The 17,019-nt window shown below is 48.0% G+C and overlaps 1 protein-coding gene across 5 annotated transcripts in view; it reads left to right on the forward strand.

Annotated features, from left to right (window-relative positions):
- Positions 1 to 8,935, forward strand: part of TBC1D7 (TBC1 domain family member 7) — a 28,034-nt gene extending 19,099 nt beyond the window's left edge. For 2 of the 5 annotated variants that reach the window (XM_058732989.1, XM_058732987.1), the window contains 3 exons: positions 2,214 to 2,359; positions 3,760 to 3,889; positions 4,936 to 5,414. In XM_058732989.1, the coding sequence (XP_058588972.1) occupies positions 2,214 to 2,359; positions 3,760 to 3,889; positions 4,936 to 5,022 (363 nt within the window). In that variant the 3' untranslated portion in view covers positions 5,023 to 5,414. Of the gene's footprint in view, positions 1 to 2,213; positions 2,360 to 3,759; positions 3,890 to 4,935; positions 5,415 to 5,834; positions 6,395 to 7,140; positions 7,276 to 8,162 lie in introns of those variants that run through there. The other 3 variants (XR_009262781.1, XR_009262782.1, XR_009262783.1) reach the window with 3 other exon arrangements.
- The last annotated feature ends 8,084 nt before the right edge of the window (positions 8,936 to 17,019 follow it).

Genomic DNA, 17,019 nt, shown 5'->3' on the forward strand with positions numbered 1-17,019 from the left:
AGCCATCTCAGACTTAATTGTGTGTAGTCATTAAAGTAAGTGGGTTTCCTTTCATTGCCATTGCTGTGCTTTTTAAGCCAGAGAGTGTGCAGGTGCGTGTGCACACAAGCTGGAAGGGACAGGAAAACGGTTGGATGCTATACGATCTGTACATTATCAGTAGTGAGTATAAGTGATCTTTATATCCTTCGTTATTCTTTACCGTATTTTCGAGATTTCTTATAATGAACATATTATAAATCAAGAAAAAATGTTTAGAAAAACTTAATAAGACTGGCAAAAAGATGTACATTGAGTGATTATCAACATGTTGACAGGGACGTCTGGGTGGCTCAGTGAGTGAAGTGTCCGGCTTTGGCTCACATCATGATCTTGTGGTTCATGGGTCTGAGCCCCGCATCGGGCTCTGTGCTGATAGCTCAGAGCCTGGAATCTGCTTTGGATTCTGTGTCTCCCTCTCTCTCTGCCCCTCCCCATTCATTCATTCGTATTCTCTCTCTCTCAAAAAAAGATGTTGATTAATGTATTTCAGCATTTCATTTAATTCAAGATACTCATTTACTCTCAATTCTATGTTGAGTGCTTACAATGCTGAGTAATGTTCTAGGTACCAGAGAACTAGAAGTGAACAAAATAGATACACAGTCTCTGCCCTTAGTGAGCTTACACTGTGGTGAGGGAAAAAGGTAATGGTTTAAAATTTTCACTCCTCCCTATCTATTATTTGTACTGACTTTTAGATGAGAGTTTCTTTGCTATGGGACGTAACATATAAGTGCGTGATATATGTGTTTTCATCCATGTTTGTGAAAAAACATTCCATTGGCAGAACCAATGAAAATTCTAGAATAGGATTTTAGAGGTGAAAGGCGAGGACAAGAGTCCTTTGACTTGTACTTTGGAGAAAAGCTTCTGGCTTTGGGGGAGTTGTGTGTAGTGTTCTTGAGAAGCTCCAGGAATTATTAGGTCGTGTAGGAAAGTTGGTTAAACAGAAAAAATTCGAGATCCCCTGAGAGAGGAGAAAATTGGGCCCCATATTAATATGTGGGCCTCTCTTTGCCTGGTTAGCTCCTGTCATTCTTTATAAGCCAACTCACATGTCACCTTTCTGGGAGACTGTTGATGGCTTCTAAAAGCTGGGTTAGGATTCCCACCTCGACGTGTCCAGCATCCTGTGCTTACCCCATGATAGCTTTATTACACGTTTGTCTCAAGCAGACTGCAAGCTCCTTGGAGGCAGGGGCTTCATATTTTCTTTTACTCTGTTCCCTGTATGTAGCGTAGTGTTTGCTGTAGTGAACGTGGTAAGGGATATGGATTACTTCTTTGGCTGAGATGCAGATATTTAGGAAAATAAACATTTATATTTGCTCAGGTGATATGGGATGTGGTTGGTTTTTTGGGGTTTTTTTTGGCTAGGGAATACAGACTTCAGAGTTGGCAGAGTTTGACCCCCAGGCTCCATTCTTGGCCAGCGGACTCTAAATGCAGCGGTTCGTGCAAGGTGGATTTGGCTGGTCTGGGAGCCAGCTTTGTTAGCTCTCCCAGCTCCTAGAATTGGCTGCTGCTTAACCTTCTGTGGGAGAGGCTACCAGATAGAATCTAGGTTCTTCGTCCCCTTCCCATTATTTCTCTGCCTCCTGAGAGTTCTCCTGCACGTGGGGTACAGAGTTCCTCCTGTGGGCGTCTCTTTTAGGAGTGTCTTTGGCATGGTGCACAGCAGTGCTCAGCATGGTCGACATCGGTGTGGCCAGGGACGGGTGGGCCCGTTTCACGTCCAGCTCTTTTGGTCTAATTTTTCCGAACCCCGTCTCCCCGCTTTGGTCCCACTCTGTTTCTCTGGTCTTACCCTTTCCCCTTCCCCCTCTTTCCTGAGTATACCATCTACTCTAGAGCAGCCAGGAGTGTCATGGGCCGTTCTTAGTTCCCCAGAACAATTGAATTTTGCTTTGGACTTTGACCTTCAGTTGATCCGTATTAGTGCCGTTAGCATTAGGGTAACAACCCGGAAAACCCCTGAGCCCCAGATTGTTGATTGCTCTGATGGTGCTGACCTGGGAAACCTGCGTCACTAATGACTTGGATGAGTCTGAAATTTTGTTTTCTAGCACTTACTTGCAGTCAGCAGGTACATTTTATTCACCACAGGCTGTAAGATTGGGTAATGTTATGTCACAGGAAACGAGTAATCTCTCTTCCTCTTTAATCACTAGCCAAAGGCTTTTGAACAATACTTGAATCTGGAAGATAGCCGACTGCTGAGTCATCTGAAGACGTGTTCTGCGCTGTCCAAACTTCCTTATGATCTCTGGTTCAAGAGGTGCTTCGCAGGGTGCTTGCCCGAATCCAGTTTACAGAGGCAAGTATTTCATGGATGTTCTGAAGGCTTGGAGTCAGAGAAGCGTCCTGGTTTTTCACATGATCAGCCTTCAAAGTATGAATTTGCTTTAGAACAATACCACAGTTTGAAGCGAACTTCTCTGGCAGACCACAGAGCAACACTTGATTCTACTTATTATGTATACAGTTAGAAATACTAGAACGTTAGTAATATTAATCTAATATGAATACAAATTGATGTTAATGCTGGAAATATTAAATGTAACATTAGAAAACTTGAAGGCCCTCAATATGCTAGATGCTGTAGGTTATTCACATCTGAAACCGTCTCTAGGAGTTTATATGGATATAGGCTTTCCTTTGCCAGAAATGTGGGGGATCCTAATCCCAAGCAAACCTTCCTATTTCTTAGTTCCATCATGGCATCTTTAAAGTAGGTGAAGGCAGGCAGGGAGCTAAGACTCAAACTCCGTTCTCATTCAGCTCAGATACGTGCTGCCAGTAGTTCAGAGCCCTGGGCCTTCCTGCTCAAAGACCGTGTGAGGTGGTTGGGAGGGGAGGTGACATACAGAGGACATCACAAGACAGTACGTGACTAAGCACACAGAGTGTAACACCAGCTTGAAGAATTACCAGAATAATTGTGTTTAGGGTGGTTGAGATCAATAACTAGCTCAAGCTCTTAGAGAAGTTTTAGGAATTTGAACCACTGGAACCATTGCACCAATCTCATTTCAAATGATGCTTTTGTTTTCCTTAGTATTTAATGATTATATTAGCATTACACAATATTAGTGAAATCCAAACTTTGGTTTAAGACTTTCCTTCCCTAGGGGCGCCCGGGCGGTTCAGTCGGTTAAGTGTCCGACTTCGGCTCAGGTCATGATCTCACGGTTCATGAGTTTGAGTCCCATGTCGGGCTCTGTGCTGACAGCGCAGAGCCTGGAACCTGCTCTGGATTCTGTCTCCTCCTCTCTCTGCCCCACCCCTGCTCACACTCTGTCTCTGTCTCTCTCTCAAAAAATTAAATAATAATTTTTAATAATTTTAATAATAAATTAAATTAAATAATAAATAAATTATATAAATAATAAATAATAATAAAATTAAAAAAAAAAAGACTTCCTTTCCCTAAAATGTCAGTTTTAAAACATTAGGGAATGGGTGTTTCTTAGCTCCCTTGCAGAGCAAGTACCTTTTAGTGATTATTTCTTCTTCCCTTCCAGTGCTAATTATGTCTGAAATAAGTTTCAAATGGCTGATTTATTTTGTTGTTTTTTTGATGATTATTTCATTATAGCTTTTCTCTGAAGTTTATACTTAAAAGAAGAAATTTGGTTTAATATTGTAATTTGAGATGTTTAGCTAAACATAAATTTCACACTCAAATGATTTTATTGTATCTTTTTGTTTTTATAGGGTTTGGGATAAAGTTGTAAGTGGATCCTGTAAGATCTTAGTTTTTGTAGCTGTGGAAATTTTATTAACCTTTAAAATAAAAGTAATGGCTCTGAACAGTGCAGAGAAGATAACAAAGTTTCTGGAAAATGTAAGTATGCTTTTTTCCAATTTGATTTTGAATCTAGAAAGGAAGTCGTTTGGGAAGCCAGATTTTTTTATTGCGTCACATTCTTTCTCTGATATTTTTACATTATAAGAAATACTTTTTCCCCTTGGAAAAGTTTAGCTTAAAGTTGGTCTGTGGATTACAGTTTGCATTCTCTCTTTGGGGGATGATGGTCTGAGCAGTGAGACCGTTGTCGTGTGCACTGAAGACTAGAGTCTCCTCCCCTGATGTGACTCTCAGAAGGCTTGTTGAGAAAAGGAAGAGGTGAGGTCTGTCATGTGAGGCTGAATAATCCTTTTTAGTGGAAAGGAAGCTTGATGGTTTTTTGGGGGGGGGAGGGGGCTTGTAAGCCTTTTCATTACTGTTACTGTCTCTGGTTGAATCCCAGTTGGGTTTGTTAATGTGCTTAAGTATATACTTAGTGCATGTTGGAAAAGGTCTAAATGAATCTCTGTGTATCTTAGAATAAATAAACTTAACCGGGCGAGAGGTAGAAGAGATTCATGGATGAATGAATCTGGATGAATTTCACTGGACCCCAGGTCTATTCTTTTTTTTTTAAATTGGTCACTATTGACATTTGAATAGTGGCTTAGTAAATAGTAAGTACTAAGTGAACATGTGATGAGTAAATGAATCATCAGCATTGTATTGGTGGCTAACAGTGCCAGGGCCCATACTAAGTATTTCTCATGGATTCTCCCATGTAATCCTAAACAGCCCTAGGAAGTGAGGCTGTCATTTGCCCCATTGTGGAGATGGGATGTGAACTTGGGCAGCTTCGGTAACCTGCCCAGGGGCGCACGGTGGGCAAGGCAGGTTTTAAACCCAGGCGGTCTGTCACGAGCTCCTTAGTGTGTCCTCAGGTGGCCCGTGAAACAAAGATCCTGGCAGCAGCCTTTTATACGATACTCTCTGGCAAGTAGTGGAAACTCCGGTGGGAATTAAGTGCTGTGCCATAGTGAGTAAGGGACGTGATGAAGTTATAAACCCTGAAATTTCACAGAGACTGGTTTGCTTGTCCACAGATTCCCCAGGACAGCTCGGACGCAATCGTGAGCAAGGCCATCGACTTATGGCACAAGCACTGTGGGACCCCGGTGCACTCAGCCTGACCACTCCCGACACGTGCACGGCCTGCCAGGTCCCCCCTGAGCAGAGTGCTCTCAGGACACGGTCTACTAAACTCATTGAAAATAGGGTTCTGCTTTGGCACTCAAAGCATCATTTTTTCCAGTAAAATGATTTACGACACCTGGTGACGTTGTGTTGTGGAGCAGCACCTTTTGGGTGCACAGAGGTACAAAGTTCAACTCTGAATAGCATTTTAAAAGGGTTATTCGAAAATGCCTCTCTGTTTGCAAAGCAGTTCAGTCAGGGTGAGCGCGTGCCACGGTAGGCAGTGTATAAGCAAGCCCGCCCTGCTTCTGTCTCCTTAGCACCACGCTTGTTACTTTCTAAGGTCTATTTCTGGAATAAAGAACAACTTCCTTTTGTTGACAGCTCAGATTCGGCTTTCGTTCATGCAGTACTTGTTGAAATCTAAGCCGGCTGCTTTCTGAGGCTTTGTCTTGCCAAATCGGTTTAAATAAAAGCCTTACTTTTTTTTTTTTTTTTTCTCAGTTTCGGTTGGAATGAAACAGTTATTGAACAAAACATGTCTAAATTTACCTACTAGGAGGGAGAGTGCTTGCTGATGTCCTGCTGGACTCCTGCTTCTTCCTGATGGGTCATTCAATGTCGGGTGGGCTTTAGGGAGCACTCTGCCACCTAGAATTGGAATATGAGAAGTGGCAGGTTAAGTAAGGTTAACAGCTAACAGGCCTGGGCCATATTGTGCCACACGATGGTGACTGTTCATTGAGCGGTTACGGGCATTGAGAGAGGTGAGTGAGACGAGGCCCTGATTGAGCTGCCAGACCTGCAGGAGCCCGAGGGGTGATTTGGACCCTGTACCCAGAAGAGGAGGGAGACCATGAAATTACGGAGCTATAATTCGGACAATTCATTCCTTCCCTGATGTGTAAAATAACTGTTGGGAAAAAACTCAGAACGGAGTCAAGTCGTTGAAACCAGCTGGTACTTCTGTATAGTAACGTATCCAAGAGTGTTTCATGTTTAAGACAAAAAAATACACCCAGAAGAAAACTTCTTAAAGCAAAATGCTGCCTATAGTTGATGCTTTGCATTCATTCAGTGACTGGTTCTGCCCCCAAAAGAACTTTCCAGCCAGTTGGAGATCTGAGAGAAAACATGTAAGAAGGGATTCCTGCTCCACTTGTCTACTATTTGGTGATTTTGGGGGATACGTGAAATTCACAGACAAGTCCTATAACAAAAATAATTTTATTTCTATTTAATTTATAGCCACATAACATTAGTACAACTTTTTAGTAAAATACAGATTATAAAGTGATAGTAAATTTCAACTTCAGAAAAAGAAGAAACAAAGAATTAGCAACCTCTCAACAAGAGGATAGTTTCAAGGTATGTGCTCTTGCTTCATCCCGGATTCTGGGGGAAGACTAGCATGCCCTAGAGCGGGTGTGTGGGGGGGGGAGAGGGGCACAGGGGGCTCCTGGGATTCTTGGGAGGAAAGAAGCTCAGGGGGCAGGGGTATTCCTCTTTACAACTTAGGGGAGGGTCTAGATACACTGAAGGGAAGACTCTTACTGTCCTACGAAGGGATCAAAACAGAAGTATTCTGCAAGTATCTTCTGTCACAGCAGGTTGGACAAACCTTTCTGGCTATGGGCTGTGGCCTGGGGGATTTTCTTTTAAAGTGAGTCAATCTGATACCATCACCAGTTTTCTTAGAAAGCCAAATGGCTCATCTCAGCAGCAGGGTTTTTTAAGGCCCCCAGTGATAGAATAGGTGAGGGTCCAATTTCATTTTGGTATCAGAATTTTATCTTGCAGAGAGCCTAAGTATTTTGAAAATGTTTCTGCCCACTGCCTTTGGTGAGAAGGAAAGCTCCTGATGAAAATCCACCCATATTCCCATTATTCAAAACTTTCTGCCAGGATACTGCAGAATTTCCCCTCTGTTACAGCCCAGGGTTCTTGTTGTAACCAAAACTGTTTCAGCTAATACGTGGGGGCTCTCCCTCCCTGTCCCTTGGAAAATTAATTTAACATTGTTTAGGCTTAGTCCTTCCCTTCCACAATGTCTTAACACACACACACATACACACACACACACACACACACACACATTCATTTATTTTTTACAGTGTCTTCATAAACACTGATGAAAAAGCTCTTAACTCTGCTCTGCTAGGAGATACTGAGGGCCATTGGATGGTTGGGGGGTGTGTGGCTTCTGCCTAATAACAGATGGAATCAACACATTGTCCACGGGCTTGTGGGTGTGTGTCTGACTTTACCTAAGTAAATGGGGTCTGGGTTCATTAGAATGAAGTGCTTTTGTTGTTAATGGAAAGTTTGCCTGAAAGTCATGGGGGGACCCTCAAGTCATAGGATGTGTAGGAAGAGCCCTGAAGGCCCCCATCCTGTTACATGCCTGCCGCCATGTCTTGACTTACGTAGGAGTCCGTCCTTGGTTCTGACTTGTCCCCCGTCACGTGGTCATCACGTCCCCGCTGTGAGGGGTTGATTTGTTTTCTCCCTAAAAATGAAGGATCTGGAGGGAAGTCCATGAGGATGAGGAGTGCAAAAACAGAGCATATATGCCCTGGCCTGGCCTCTCGCTCCAAGTGACAGCCTCTGCCGTGAGATTTCAAGCGGGAGGCGAGCCCAGACTTCGGCAGCCAGAGGCGGCCTCTGGGAGGCTGGGGGTGTGGGCAGCCGGTGGGTCCTCTGGCTCTGCGTTTTGCATCTGCCGGTGGTCACACCGGATAAGCCGCTTCTGTCTTCAGCTGGATGGTCTGGGTTTGGAAGGGCCAGAGGACACTGTCCTTTGCCTCGCCAGAGAGGGGAGTGTGGGAATTTTTGCAGCAGGAGTCGGTGGCGTTCCCCCTGGTTGATGAAACAAAGAGCTGTTTCTCCTTTAGACGCCGTGCCAAATGAAACTGCTTGTGGCTCTTGGCAGCAGCCTCACCTCCCTAGGTCCGCTGTTGGCTTCCCCACAGTCGGCGCCAGGTTGAGTGGGAGGGAGGGCTGTGGGAAGGAAGGGGGGGGGGCAGAATGGAGGGAGCTGGGAAGTTTCTTGGAGGACCACAGGGTGGGGTGGGGATGCCTTCCTTTTTCCTGCTTTCCTGATCAGCTCCTCCCTCTCCGTTTTGGTTTCTTTCAGCGTTGCCTTCTGGAGGTTAAAAAGTAAGTGGACATTTAGTTGCCCGGTGAGGTGAGGATTCCCCACCTTGCTCCTGGGAGCCGGTCTTACTATAGGGTAACCACAGGAGGAAGCTGGAGAATGTGATCCGAGAGGAACATGGGAAAAATCCTTCAAGCAAGCAACTTGTCCTGAACGGGCAGAACTCCAAATAGAGTATCACAGTGGGTGCTTAGTGTTCAGACCTCAGATCCCACCTGAAATGGAGGTACGAACGTGTCGTTTACCAGGAACTTGTGCGTGCACATGCCAGGGACCGCAGGCGCACACGCTCGCCTCTGACCTCTGACCCCCCTGTTCGGTCCCTCCCGCCACCCTCCTTCTCCCAGAGGGTTAGCAAGTAGCAACCTGGCATTTGTAGCTTTGGCGTCTCTCTTTTCTCACCTCTGCCTGCACTCGGGACTTAATGTCGTGAAGGTTTGTGAGGGAGGCAGCGAGGAGGAGGAGAGCTTTGGACAGTTCACTTCCAGATGTCAGAAGGCTGCCCTCAACGCCGTGATGAACGTCTGTCCCCACCTCCCCTTCCTCCCCTTCTCCCCCTTCCCTTCTGTTTGGTTCGTTTACTTTGCTAGTAGTTCTCATTCAGTCATTGAAATCGGTATGAACACACTCCTAATTATGGGCCGGGAACTGAGCCGAACTGCTGAACGAGTCACGAGTCACGGGGTGTCTGACCTCTTGGAGATTTTAATCACGCGGGGAAGACAGATACGAAATTAAACAAGCCCAACGCATTGTGTTCTCTTGGTCTTTAAGAGGGACTCTTCAATCCTCTCTGTGCCCCGTAGGGGAGAAGGTAACATGGGTTAGCCCAGAAATTCCGGACCAGGGTCAGGATTACTCTGATGTGTGTCGTTCTTTGTCCCCGTCCCTTGTCCCTTTTTAATCGGGGGCCGGGGCCAGGGTGTGGGGGAAAGGCCTGAGCTTTTGTGCCCCTCGCTAATTCTGTGACCTGAGGGGCTCACTCGGTGTGTATTTGCTTCCCTATGACCAGACGGCAGTTCTGTTACACTCGTGACCTCTCTCCTCTGTATGCCCATGAGCATCGAATGAGTTTGATGTGAAAGCAGTTTAAGAAATCTGGAGCTCTGTAGAATACTGAATATTTTTAACAGCACGTTGTGCAAGAATGTGACGAGGTGCTGCCTCTGACTCCACACAGTGCTTCAAGGCCTAACTCCGCTCTGCCCGTTCTGAAAGTCTCTGTAAACTTCTGAGCTGGAGGGGCATTCTCCTTCCTCTCAGCTGCTGTGCTGTTCCAGGCACCACTGATTTTGTAGTAATTGTTTGGAAGTGTCTTGTTTGCTAGTCTTGGACTTTTACTAAGTTTTCCATGCGGTTTTCCTCTAAACTGCAAGCCTCTTGAGGCCAGTGTCTTATTCCCTTTCCCCAATCCCCACCTTACCTAGTCCAGCTTTTCATGAATGTTTTCTCCCCCAAACCGTGCTGGCCCACCCTTCCCTCGGTGTGCGGTCACCTTTGCCAGGGACGTCCACTCCCTAAAGCCGGGCTCCCATCTCTGAGGTTCAGCTCAAGGAGCCCCTCCTCAAAAAGCTCTCCTGGCTCCCTGCCCTTTTCCTTTTGCCCCAGGCTTGTTTCCTTCCTGGCACTCTGTGTCCTTTATTACACTGGCTGAGGTCCCACACTAGCCTGTGAGCTCCTCAAGGGTAGAGATCGTGTTTCTTTCCCTTTTCCTTTCCCTCAGGGCCAAGCACATCTCAGCCAGCCTGGGCTCGCCATGGATAGGAGTTTGAGTACATGCCCGGCTCAGTGTTGATGCAGACTGCTGTGGTGACACACAGTGGGGTTGTTCTGGGGCTAGCTGGCTTACAGGAGATTTGTATTTTAGGGCACAGGGTGAGGGTCAGGACCCAGAGGGCTTAGGGCTAGATCTGGGGTAAAGAGAGTCTGTGCTCTTGGACTTTCTTCTCTTTGACCTGCTCTGTGTGTCTGCTGTGTTCCCCCTCCTTGCTGTCCGGACCGCTCTGGTAGAAGATGCCTTATCCTAAGATCCTAAGCTAGTTTGCCATAGGTCCAGTCTTTGGAGACAGAGGCTCTCGGTTCCAGTTCGTCAGATTGTGGGAGAGAGTCTGTGGTCCAGCTTGGGTCTGGTGCTACCCACAGACCGGTCATCTCTAGCCGTGGGAATGGAGGGGGTCATTCAGCACACACGTGGCTACCGGGAGCCTCCCTTGTGTCCATGGCAGTGTAGGGATGGTGAGGGAGGGACATTGTTACGGGGTCCACTCTGAACTGAGAAGACACTCTGAAAAGCTTTTCTCTCCATTTAGCAAATCTGTTAACTGGATACGTACCCTGCAAAGGTGCCAGGAAGGGTACCAGGCGCCTCTGCCTTGAACCAAGTCTGAGTGACTTTTCTGGTCACCACTCATTTCTGGTTTCTGACAACCGGTCGGAGGGTGGCCCAGTCAGCTCTTTCAGATGGGGTAGGAAGAGTGGGAATGCCCCACTAGGAACTTCAGCAAACTGTCTCCTAGGGCTAGGCGTTTGTGGACATTTTGTATCAAGTCTAACTTCATTCTGGAACTCTACAGAAAGTTGGCTTCACCCAGCTCCTTCCCCCAACCTGAGTCAAGTGGGAGGGCTTGGTGACGAGTGGAGCAGTTGTGTTTATTTGCCTCTGATTGCTTGGGAGGGTGTATGTTCCTCCCCGGGGTGGCCAACGTCTGGGTCTCAGAACGGAGTCGGGCGGCGGCCAGACCTGGTGGCAGTTGGGTGAACCTGCGTCAGGTCAGTTAGGGTTTGCAGCCGCTATGGCCGGCTGATTTCAAGATCACAGGGGAGGCACACCTAGACCTGAGGCATGTCGGAGCTGGACGAAAGCCTGAAAGTCATCTGCTTCCACACTCCCCTCCCCAGGGTGCAGATAGGAGAAGTGAGGTTCCGGTGGTAAAGGGGGCTATTCAAGGTCACCACAGATAGCCAAGCAGCTTCTAGAGCCCAGGCATCCTGCTTCCTGGCTGGGGTGTACTTCGGTTCATCGAGCTGCTCCCTCACCCTGAAGCAATGCCCCAGTCTCTTCTCTGATCCTCAGGGTCCCTTCCATCGGGATAAAACGTTGTCCGGGTGTCCCCCAGCTGGCGCTTGCTGGCTGGGTGACGTGGCCGTCGTCTTCATCCGTAAACAGGGGGGATGATGGTAACAGTAGCCACCTGACAGAGTTGTTAGGGAAAAGTGCAGAAGGATGCACACTGTCCTCCGATCAGTGCCTGGCACAGAATAAGCTCTCAATAAACGTTAGGTGCAACTGCCTCACCGGTGATAACGATTCACGTGTCTGTTCTTCTCATAGAGGCAGCATTGTAATTTTCAGTCTCACTAAAGACGAAATGTCTTAGACGAGTCTGCTTCCTGAGATGAGGCTTTTAGGAGACTACGAACCCGTTACAGGTTCTTTAAATCATACATTTTGAATGGGGCTTCTTCAACTTTAATGTGCAGAGGAATCCCCTAGGGCCCTTGTTAAAATGCAGATTCTGGTTTAGTTTTGGGGGTGGGGGGCTGAGGTTCTGAATTTCTGATATGCTCCCTGGTGATGCCGATGCTTCTGGACGTGGGACCACAGTTTGAATACAAGGATTTAGGGAAAGTAGGTTTTGCCTAGTACAGTGTTTAACTCTGACTGACAAAGAAAGAAATACACAAAGTAAGACAATGCCACCTTCCCGTACCGTTTTCTCTTTTTTATTTTTATTTTTTAAGTTTCTTTATTTTGAAAGAGAGAGCGCCCGTGGGGGATGGGCAGAGAGAGAAGGGAGAGAGAATCCCAAGCAGGAGCCTGACCGCAGGGCTCAATCCCAGGAGCCGTGAGATCATGACCTGAGCTGAAATCAAGCATTGGATCCTTAATGGACTGAACCACTCAGGTGCCCCAGTTTTCTCATTTTTAAATGATTCGTCTGACTTCATTTCTAGGTGATGGTAGGGATATGACCAGAAGTTTATAAAGCACTTCATCAAAGCCTGAATTTAATCTCAGTACTGAGATGTGGATGTTCTCTATGAATTGTTCTCTCTCCCCTGGGGCACGGGAAGTGCCTTCACTATAACGTATCACAAGTCAGCTCATTACCAAGGACAGCTGTGTGGCTGTCCACACAAGGATAGCTGACCAGGCATATCCATCCTTTCTTCTTTCCTTACCAGACCTCAGGTTATTTGAGGTAGGAGTATGTTACAAAAACTTTATTTACCAGCCTCTTGTGCAAAGAGGGACAGATAATAAGACGGAAGGCAAAGTCATTAGGTAAGACCTTCTAGAAAAGGTCTTTATTTGAAGAGAATTTACTCAGTCGGCAGGTAATCGGCATCTTACTTCCTGCCTAGAACACGTACATGAGGTCTGGAACTCCAGCAGCCACCTTGGAACATGAGGCAACCGCAAAGATGGAAACCACATGATAAGGATGATGGGGCAGAAAAATGGAGTTGCGGCTCACTGATGACGTCACGAGCTTTTCCTTGCTTAGCTCCGGACTTCATTTGCACAAACAAATAAGTACAGTTGTTTGGGCCACAGTTTGGGTTTCCTGTTCTCTGAAGGCTGCTGAGCCCGTTGCTGACACTGCCAGAGCAGATGCGGTTCAGCAGGGTAGACGCGGGTTTAAATCGGCGTCTTCATCTGACCCCCTTCTGAGCACCCTTTGTGGGCTTCCCTAGTCATGTAGGGGCAAGGGGACTGGACTGAGAGTCAGAGGCCTGGGGTTCTTAGCTCTGCCGTTCCCTGGCTGCGTGGTCCTGTTCTTTTAAGCCTCAGTCTCCTTGCCTGTCAAACGGGGAGGAGAGATGAAAGTGTCCGGGTGCAGAGCTAATGTCGGCTGGGGTTGGGGTGGTCTCAGGATGACGGTGTGAGGGCACAACGGTCAACCCGGCAGCAGCGGCCGGTGCTGACCTGAAGGGAGGCAGGGGTGCGGCTGGGGTGGAGGCAGGGACCCACCACCCAGTGCTTCCATCAAGGCGGGCACCTCGGTGTGCCGGGGCCAGCGAACGCTGCTGCCTCTGCCGCAAGCCGGGGGGCTGGACGACGTGCCCCTGTGAGCATTAACATTCTGTCCGTGTGATTTGGTTGAGGGGACGCGGTAGAGCACAAACAGCTTTCGGGGGGGCCTCGAGAAACGTGCCTTCGCCTCTTCCCTCTGCCAGCTCGCGAGCTGCGAGCTGAGGCCCTGGAGGCCGCTCAGCCCACCTCTCCCCTCCCCTCGTCGCTTTGCTGCCGAAACGCCAATCGCTTGACAGCAGCTGCTTGCTCCGAGCCCTTGGAATGGGCCCGTGTCTGCTCCCTCTCCTGTTGACCCGGGGCCCACAGAGGAGTGTTTCCAGCCACAACGGAACGGGCTGCACCTTTTCCATCCAAATCAGGGACTATTTATTTATGTATTTATTCATTTATTTATTTTTGCTTCAAATTTCTCTCCCCCACCGTCCAAACCCAAAGCCGTCCTCTTTCCAGCTCCAGGGAATCATGCTCTGCACCTGCACTGTTTCCACTCTCGCAGAGCTGGCTGGTTCCTGGGGGGCAAAACTATGTCTTTACAAGAAACTGAAACCACCGAGAGGCAGAGGCGGCCTGATCTCCCAGCCTGGCAGGGGGAGGAGGTGATGGGTGGAGACCTGAACTAGGAACCTAACTGCTGGGCCCCAGGAGGTTGCATGTGTCTGACCAGCTGCCAGATGGTCTGAAAAATGCCTCCATTTCCTTATTGTGGTCTGTTCCCAGATTTTAAATTTTGATATGCTTAAAATAAGGTTTGTCCAAGTAAACAACATTACACATAGGTATGTTCCTCGCTCAGGCATGACTAAAGGTAATCAGTACTATACATACTTTTAAATTATTCTTCTTCTTCCTTTTTTTTTTTTTTTTTTTTAAGTAATTGTAACTAAGTTTTTTTTTTAGTGGAAGAGGGATGTGTGCGTGTGGGGATAGAAGGCAGCCAGGGTGAGAGGGCATGCAGTGAACAGCGACAGCCCCAGGTTCCCTTCCTCAGAAGCCGCCTGTCCGCCTAAACACAAGCATGGGGTTGCATGTGCTTATCTAGGAAGAAAGGACAGCGTGTCCTGCCTGCTTTGGGGGCTGTCATAACCAAGTCAGTGAGAGAATTGAGGAAAACCCAAGAGAGTTCACCTGCAGCCGGAGGGCTTTTGTGCTGTGGGTGGGTGGGTGTCACAAGGTGGGGTGAGCCTGGGGGCCAGCGGGGAGGACCATAAGCATTTTATATGGTGGCTTGGAAAGGTGGCACCCGCCCCCCTCCCCCCCCCCCCCCCCCCCCCAACAAGGCAGCACGTAAAGTGAGTAAGGCCAGCCTCCTGCCTGGTGATATTTTTGCTATTTTAGCCACAGGGCCCTGTAGAGCTGGCACCCCGGCTGGGGCTTTCCTTCTGCGGAGGCCCAGGGGCTAAGGCAGAAAAGCCCCAGCTCCTGTACATGCACTGCCCCGCCCCCAGGATGCTGGGATAAGTGCCTTTGACCCTGATTCTGTTCACGGGAGGGACTTTCTGAGCTAATGGGCCTCACCAGGGTGTGAAGTATTTTTACCTGCTTAGCTGAAGAAAACTCGCTTGCCCTCCTCTGGGAGGGGGGCTGTGAAATCACAGGCCTCCCAAGGACCCCTGAAACCCCCATTGAACAAGGTGTCAGTGACAACCGTCTCACTCCCACTCCGGGGTGGTGGTTAAGGAACGGATGGAATCTTCCTCCCTTCCATACCGTCCCTCTGTCTTTTCCTAAAGGAACAACGGCGGCAGGGGTATCTCCACATGGGAGAACACGAGATTGAGGCTTGATCTGTTGCAGGGGAGAAGGGAGACGAGTGTGCAGAATTGCAGCTCAGCACGGCATGCGTCTTGACGGGTTTGTCAACTTAGAGGAATCCGTTCGATTCTGCTTCTGTGGTTTATTCTTCCTGTCTCTTCTGCGAACAAATTCACTGCTTCATTTAAAATGGCCCTTTGCCTTAATTTGGGGTGTTGCCCCATGGAAGTATGAATGATCATGGCCTCTTACTGTGAAATGTGGAATTTTTTTTTTTTAATTAATGGCACCTAAAGAGCAGGACCCCCTTTACCAAAAACAGTATTTGGGAAAGGGACTGGTTGCGTGTCCACGACTGATTAAATGTCGGATATGTTCGTCCTATCTGGCTTTGGACAGCATGCTGTTCTCTTCCTGCCTTTGCCACAGCCCCAGGTGGGACCCATGCCAGGCCGGTGCCTGGCTCAACATTATTTCCCTTGCAGGAAGTCATAAATATTGGCCCACTGGCTCATGACTGTGTGAGGTCCGCACCGGTGGGAGTCACAGGCTGTGCACGGAGGGGAGAGGGTGGAGCTGTTAGGGAAACAGCTTGTCTCTACCTGGAGGCTTGGAGAGAGCTGGGTGTGTTTCCTGATCGATGTCAGATGATATTACTACTTAAGCAGGTGGGATAACTGGGTGCAGGCTGAGAAAGAGAGCTCAGGAAAGCCATTGGCCTAGGAGGGCAGTTACGAGCGATGCTTTAGAGTCAGACCCGGTTTGGAAGCCACCAGGTGTTGTAAGGATTAAATAAAATCATGCATGAAAATGGCGTAGCGCAGTCTGGGTATGTAATGAGCGTTTTAATATTTGGGAGCTGTGTGTGGTGCCCACACAGCCTACGTTAGATGTTGGCCACACGCCAGGGACCATAGGGGACAACAATTTGTTCGTATCAGCTGTTTTGGTTTTGCACGCACGAGTACTCTGGCTCCTCGTTAGAGTCCAGGGTCACCTAAGCGAGCCCCCTCACAGACTCCAAGGAGGCCTAGGTGCTCAGTCCCTGAAGCCCCTTTGTTGTCCCGGAGGTGGTCACCACAGGGGCACCTGTGGACTGGTAGAGGCACAGGCGAGGAGGCTGCGACTGTGATCATTCAGGCCGGAGATGATCGGCCAGTTGTCTCCTGCCAGTTGGCAGGTGTTCATCAGCAGCTGGAAGTGGAAGAGAGAAGGTGACTTCTAGGTGATGACGTTCACCGGAAAAGGAAGGAAGAGGAGGAAGAGGATTGGGGCAGAAGGGCAGGGTTTGAACACGTGGAAACAGAAGTGTGAGACACAACTGAGTCTGTGGTGCTTGGGAGACGTGTGTCACGCGTGACAGCTAACGGTCGGTAAGAACTCACAATGCGGCAGACACTGTTCTAAGCACCTTATGTATATTTCATTTAACCCTCATCAGAGCCCCATAAAATAGGTGCCTTTACTCCCATTTTACAGATGAGAAAGCTGAGGCACAGTGTAACATGCCCAGCACAGTGGAAATTGACCTGCCCGACATAGCTGGTAACGGGTAGAGCCAGAATTTGACCCCAGAGCTTCTGGGCTCAGTGCCATATGTTGTTTCTTCTTCTTTTTCTCTTTCTTTATTGAAGTAGAGTCAACACACAATGTTGCACCCGTTTCAGGTGTACAACCTAGTGACTGGATAAGTGTGTGTGTTTTGCTGTGCTCACAAGTGTGGCTACCCACCTGTCACCTACAGCACCACGACAGTGCCATTGACATATTCCCTATGCTGTGCCTTTTATTCCTGTGCCTTATGCATTCCAGAACTGGAAGCCTATATTTCTCTCTGTCTTCACCAATTGTCCACTTCTCCTTGTCCTCTGGCAATCAGCAGTTTGTTCTCTATATTTATGGGTCTGCTTTTGTCCATTTTTTTTGCTTGTTTAAGATTTTTTTTTTCAATTTAATGTTATCTTTGAGAGAGAGATAGTGTGAGCAGCGGAGGGGCAAAGAGAGAGGGGGGCACAGAATCTGAAGCAGGCTCCAGGCTCTGAGCTG

The sequence above is a fragment of the Neofelis nebulosa genome, chromosome 6, assembly GCF_028018385.1.
Source record: "Neofelis nebulosa isolate mNeoNeb1 chromosome 6, mNeoNeb1.pri, whole genome shotgun sequence".
Taxonomy (NCBI): domain Eukaryota; kingdom Metazoa; phylum Chordata; class Mammalia; order Carnivora; family Felidae; genus Neofelis; species Neofelis nebulosa.